At 38.3% G+C, this 6,000-nt stretch overlaps 2 protein-coding genes across 2 annotated transcripts in view; both read right to left on the bottom strand.

Annotated features, from left to right (window-relative positions):
- The window catches only part of psmb2 (proteasome 20S subunit beta 2), a 221,323-nt gene that overhangs the window by 80,244 nt on the left and 135,079 nt on the right, over nt 1-6,000 (bottom strand). The gene's annotated exons all lie outside the window — the stretch shown is intronic.
- Nucleotides 1-6,000, bottom strand: part of kiaa0319l (KIAA0319-like) — a 51,074-nt gene that overhangs the window by 4,627 nt on the left and 40,447 nt on the right. Inside the window, 2 exon segments of the mRNA XM_079570438.1 lie at nt 139-298; nt 5,643-5,781. Coding sequence (XP_079426564.1) covers nt 139-298; nt 5,643-5,781 — 299 coding nt within the window.

Raw genomic sequence — 6,000 nt, 5'->3', positions numbered from 1 at the left:
GATGTTCACCCTATGTGTCCCAGATGATTTCCTTCAGGACAGATGTTCACCCTATGTGTCCCAGATGATTTCCTTCAGGACAGATGTTCACCCTATGTGTCCCAGATGATTTCCTTCAGGACAGATGTTCGCCTGTACCTGTGCTCGTTGAAGGCGCCGATGCTCCGTACGATGATGTCACTGTCCAGGACGCCCAGCAGGACGCCCACCTGCCGCAGCAGCATGTCCCTCTGCCGCTGGGACACCGAGGACACGGGCACCTCCAGCACCAGCTCCACCAGGTCACGGTCCGACTGGTCTGCAGAGGGAGACAACAGGGATGAAGCAGTCCTCAGAGCGCCCCCTACAGGTGGAGGATCTGAATCTGGGCCCAGAGACTCCTGTGTTTGACTCGCACTGACTTCAGCAGAAAAAAGGAACTGGGCCCAAAGTCAACGCTTTGGACGGAGCCATTTAGAGAGACGCCTAAAAAACCCTTTTTATTTTGACTCTGGAGCGACTCAGGAGCCGCCGGGATGAAAAGCAAAGGCTAACGCTGACCCGCCAAGCGCCACTGGGGGGCAGTGAAAGCAGCACCGTGGGAACTTATGTTGGCTAGGGGGGGATTGAGGGATAAAACTGCCCCCAAAAAACGCCTTTTCTGTGCTTATTTTGTATTTAACCCCTTAACTCCCGCCTGAACCGAGCACATTTTCTCCACTATGGCTTTACCCCAATCCAAAAGCTTCTGGAAAAAAGGTGTGAAAATAGAGACGGAACTGAGACGAAAACAATGATGGAAATGTGACAAAAAAGTGACGGAAAATTTATTAAAAAGTGGCAAAAATGTCACAAAAATTTGATTAAAAAAATGGACAAAAAAATGACAAAAAATGACAAAAATGTGACAAAAAAAAATCCAAAAAATTGACAAAAAAAAAAAAAAATCTGACCAAAAAAACGCAAAAAAATGACAAAAAAATACAAAAAATGGGCAAAAAAATGTTATAAATTTGATAAAAAATTGACGAAAAAATTACTAAAATATGACAAAAAATTAAAAAAAAAGACAAAAAAAACCCTCAAAAAATGACAAAAAATTGACCAAAAACATACAAAAAATGGACAAAAAATGACCAAAAAAATGACAAAATGATGGAAAAAAAATCTGATGACGTGAGGAAAAAGATCCATTTAGATGAGTTTTATAGGTCTTAGCTTTCAAATGAGGCGTTACACTGGCCTACAGGATTTGGGTAAAGCTGAACTGGAGAAAATGCTCTCGTTTCAGGCGGGAGTTAAGAGGTTAATAATATTGCTTGCAATACACAAATTATCCACCAGGGGGTGCTGCAGCGCACTCAGCACCCTGGGTTCCCAAGGCCTTGACTGACAAAAATATTAAAATACTTAATACATATAAAACGACTTTGGGCAATTTGCTTTTGAAACATTTAAAGAGAAATAAGAGAAAACTCTCCAGTTTTGACGGTTGGTTTGTTTAAGTGCGTTACCGCGGCAACACAGCTCCCTCTGCTGCTGTTGTGTGAAGACGACGACTGAGAATTTATTCAATTCAGACACAAAACAGGTAAGAAAATGTGATTCATTGGTTTCATAATGTTTTATCAGGTCGTTTAACACGTTTTTAAGGATTTGTTTTCATTATTTTCGGGCTTAATCCTGATGAAGTTGAAGTTGTAATCTCTGAGGAGCTAATGCTAATCGACAGTTAGCTCGACAGAGAAACTTAACTGAAAATATGTGAAAGTCACATTTCTGTGGGCGCTTTATGGTCAGTCTACACAAATATATTTGGAAATGAAAGTGATGAATCTCCTCTTGTGTTTTGGGGACAGTTTAAATGTCAGCTTTAGCTCTATTTGACAGGAGAGTAACAGCCGCGGCTCATACATGTAAATGAGCAGCTGAAATCTCATAGTTTTCTCTGTCGTCTCTGTTTAGGGCCGTTTGTAAAAATGTTCAGAGCTTTTGTGAATGAGCGTCTGGCTGCGGCGGCTGGAGAGACACGTGCGCTGTTTGAAAGGACGAGAGCGGAGTGCGAGGAGGAACTACGTCGCTCCGAGGACGAGAACAAGAGGAAACAGCGGCTCCTGGAGCAGATACTGAGCCCGAGAGTCGTACTGGTCAGAGCGAGGGTCCAGACGCCCCCAACGAGGATTAAAGAGGAGCCAGAGGAGGAAGAGCTGCCAGTGTAGGCTCCAACACTTTCACACACGTCTAAGTCACATTATTTTAACCTCTTAACTCCCACCTCAACATGTTTTCTCCTGTTCTCCAAATTTAAAAGCTTCTTCAAAACAGCGATAAAAAAACAAAAAGAAAATGAGGATGAAAACCCAACAAAAAAGCACTAAAACGTGACCAAAAAAATGACAAAAATCCTACAAAAAAAGGACAAAAATCCAGAAAAAAAATGACAAAAATCCTACAAAAAAAGTGACAAAAATCCAGCAAAAAAATGACAAAAATCCAGCAAAAAAGTGACAAAAATCCAGCAAAAAAAAGACAAAAATCCAGCAAAAAAGTGACAAAAATCCAGCAAAAAAATGACAAAAATCCAGCAAAAAAAGTGACAAAAATCCAGCAAAAAAAGACAAAAATCCAGCAAAAAAATGACAAAAATCCAGCAAAAAAAGACAAAAATCCAGCAAAAAAATGAAAAAAATCCAGCAAAAAAGTGTCAAAAATCCAGCAAAAAAGTGTCAAAAATCCAGCAAAAAAAGTGACAAAAATCCAGCAAAAAAAGTGACAAAAATCCAGCAAAAAAAGTGACAAAAATCCAGCAAAAAAGTGTCAAAAATCCAGCAAAAAAAGTGACAAAAATCCAGCAAAAAAAGTGACAAAAATCCAGCAAAAAAAGTGACAAAAATCCAGAAAAAAAGTGACAAAAATCCAGAAAAAAAGACTAAAATCCAGCAAAAAAGTGACAAAAATCCAGCAAAAAAAGACAAAAATCCAGCAAAAAAAGTGACAAAAATCCAGCAAAAAAAGTGACAAAAATCCAGCAAAAAAAGACAAAAATCCAGCAAAAAAATGACAAAAATCCAGCAAAAAAAGACAAAAATCCAGCAAAAAAATGAAAAAAATCCAGCAAAAAAGTGTCAAAAATCCAGCAAAAAAGTGTCAAAAATCCAGCAAAAAAAGTGACAAAAATCCAGCAAAAAAAGTGACAAAAATCCAGCAAAAAAAGTGACAAAAATCCAGCAAAAAAGTGTCAAAAATCCAGCAAAAAAAGTGACAAAAATCCAGCAAAAAAAGTGACAAAAATCCAGCAAAAAAAGTGACAAAAATCCAGAAAAAAAGTGACAAAAATCCAGAAAAAAAGACTAAAATCCAGCAAAAAAGTGACAAAAATCCAGCAAAAAAAGACAAAAATCCAGCAAAAAAAGTGACAAAAATCCAGCAAAAAAAGTGACAAAAATCCAGCAAAAAAAGTGACAAAAATCCAGCAAAAAAAGTGACAAAAATCCAGCAAAAAAAGTGACTAAAATCCAGCAAAAAAGTGACAAAAATCCAGCAAAAAAAGACTAAAATCCAGCAAAAAAATAACAAAAATCCAGAAAAAAAAAGACAAAAATCCAACAGAAAAAAGACAAAAATCCAGCAAAAAAGACAAAAATCCAGCAAAAAAATAACAAAAATCCAGCAAAAAAGTGTCAAAAATCCAGCAAAAAAATAACTAAAATCCAGCAAAAAAAGTGACAAAAATCCAGAAAAAAAGTGACAAAAATCCAGAAAAGACAAAAATCCAGCAGAAAAAGACAAAAATCCAGCAAAAAAAGATAAAAATCCAGCAAAAAAAGACTAAAATCCAGCAAAAAAAGACAAAAATCCAGCAAAAAAAGACAAAAATCCAGAAAAAAAGTGACAAAAAATCCAGCAGAAAAAGACAAAAATCCAGCAAAAAAAGATAAAAATCCAGCAAAAAAAAGACAAAAATCCAGCAAAAAAATAACAAAAATCCAGCAAAAAAAGACAAAAATCCAGAAAAAAAGTGACAAAAATCCAGCAGAAAAGACAAAAATCCAGCAAAAAAGTGACAAAAATCCAGAAAAAAAGTGACAAAAATCCAGCAGAAAAGACAAAAATCCAGCAAAAAAGTGACAAAACAGCAGGAAAAAAGTAATTAAAAAAGTGACAAAAACACATAAGGGAAATAAAAATTGACGACAATGGCTAAGAGGAGAAAATGCATTTGGTTTTGGCGGGTGGTAAGAGGTTAAAGTTTATTTATATCTATATCATGTTTCAGGTGTTTCCAGAGTCCAGTGCTGTGAGCGTGAAGAGAGAAGAGCCCTCCCCGCTTCCACAGAGACAAACTGAGCGCGGGAACATCAGCTCAGAGCCACATTTCCACTCAGAGACGGAGGGACACACCGAGCACTCGTCTGACTCTGACCACGATGACGACTGGGAACCTCCATTCAGCCGCTCAGACGCACAGATGGAGACAGAGGCTGATGGAGAAAATCACCACCACCAGGTCCAGAGCAGAGACAGAAGCAACCAAAGTCTCCGCCCAAAACAAGTCTGACCCAGAGACGAGCGCGACGGTCGACGACGAGGAGAGAAGAGAAGAAGAAGCACCGCTGTCACGTTTGTGATCAGAGATTTAGTAAGAAACATGATTTAATAAGACACAATAGAGTGCACACAGGAGAGAAGCCTTACAGCTGTTTAACCTGCCAGAAAACATTTGCCCAGAAGTCTAATCTAGTTCATCATAGAAGAACACACACAGGGGAGAAACCTTACAGCTGTTTAACCTGCCAGAAAACATTTGCCCAGAAGTCTACCCTAGTTAAACATAGAAGAACACACACAGGGGAGAAAACCTTACAGTTGTCAGGTCTGTGAGATTAAATTTACACATCTCTCTCACCTCACGAGGCATAGAAGAACACACACAGGGGAAAAACCACACGGCTGCACAATCTGTAATAAAACCTTTACCCGAAAGCGAGATCTTGATGTACACAGAAGAAAACACACAGGCGAGAGGCCCTACAGTTGTTCCGTTTGTGAGAAAAGATTTTTCAGTAAAGACTCCCTCAGAAAACACAGGAAAACTCACTGAATCTGAAGAAAAACACCGAACATTTGAAAACATGACCATTTCTATAAGTGTTTAATCCTCATTTGATCAGATTTCACTGTTTAATGTTGAGCTGACTTTTAATCGTTTTTCAACGTTGTTCTAAATGTACATGAGTGAGGTCATTATTTTTCCATTGCCTTGTGAAGCAGATACTTCTGTTGTTTGAATCGACTTAACACTGAAAATAGTTTTTATTTTTATTTCCTTAAGACATTTGTTGCTTTAGAAATGACTGTAAATATGTTTGAGTTAAAATCTGAATGTTCTGCGTGTGTTGAAGCTCATTGTTCGACTTTTGTTCATTGTTTTGTTCCTTTTGTAAATAAAACAATATAAAAACTTCATCTCTTTAGTTTTGTTATTAATAATTTTTCGCTACCAAAACTAATCACAAGAGCAGATACAGTTTCAAATCTTTCCATTATCGATCCAAATAAACCGAGTCGGTGATTCTAATGCAGCGTTTAAGCTCAGTGCAGTGTTTTAGATTTGGGTAAAGCCAAACTGGACAAAGCGCTGGTTCAGGCGTGGGATTTTTTACCGGGCCTGACGGTGACGGAGCCGCGGGTTTTATCCGTCTGTCCTTTGGAGTCGGTCACGGTCAGGGTGAAGCTGTACGTGCCCTGGACCAGGTTTCCCAGGAACAGCACCGCCTGGTGGTCAGAGCCGTTCAGCACATCCTACAACAGAACACAGGGATAAAGTCACAAACAGACTCATCTCTGAACTCGATAAAGTCGATATTTTACATTTGTAGTTATTGGTGTCGCTCAGTTAACCCCTTAACTCCCACCTGAACCGAGAGTATCTTTTTCCTCACGTCATCAGATATTTTTTCCATTATTTTTTTGTTGGGTATTCAACACATTTTTGTAACTTTTTGTAATTTTTTGTCAATT

This window comes from Gobius niger (genome assembly GCF_951799975.1).
Source record: "Gobius niger genome assembly, chromosome: 14".
Classification (NCBI taxonomy): Eukaryota; Metazoa; Chordata; class Actinopteri; order Gobiiformes; family Gobiidae; genus Gobius; species Gobius niger.
Note: the sequence above shows the minus strand (reverse complement) of the source record. Positions and strands in the feature narration are given on the sequence as shown.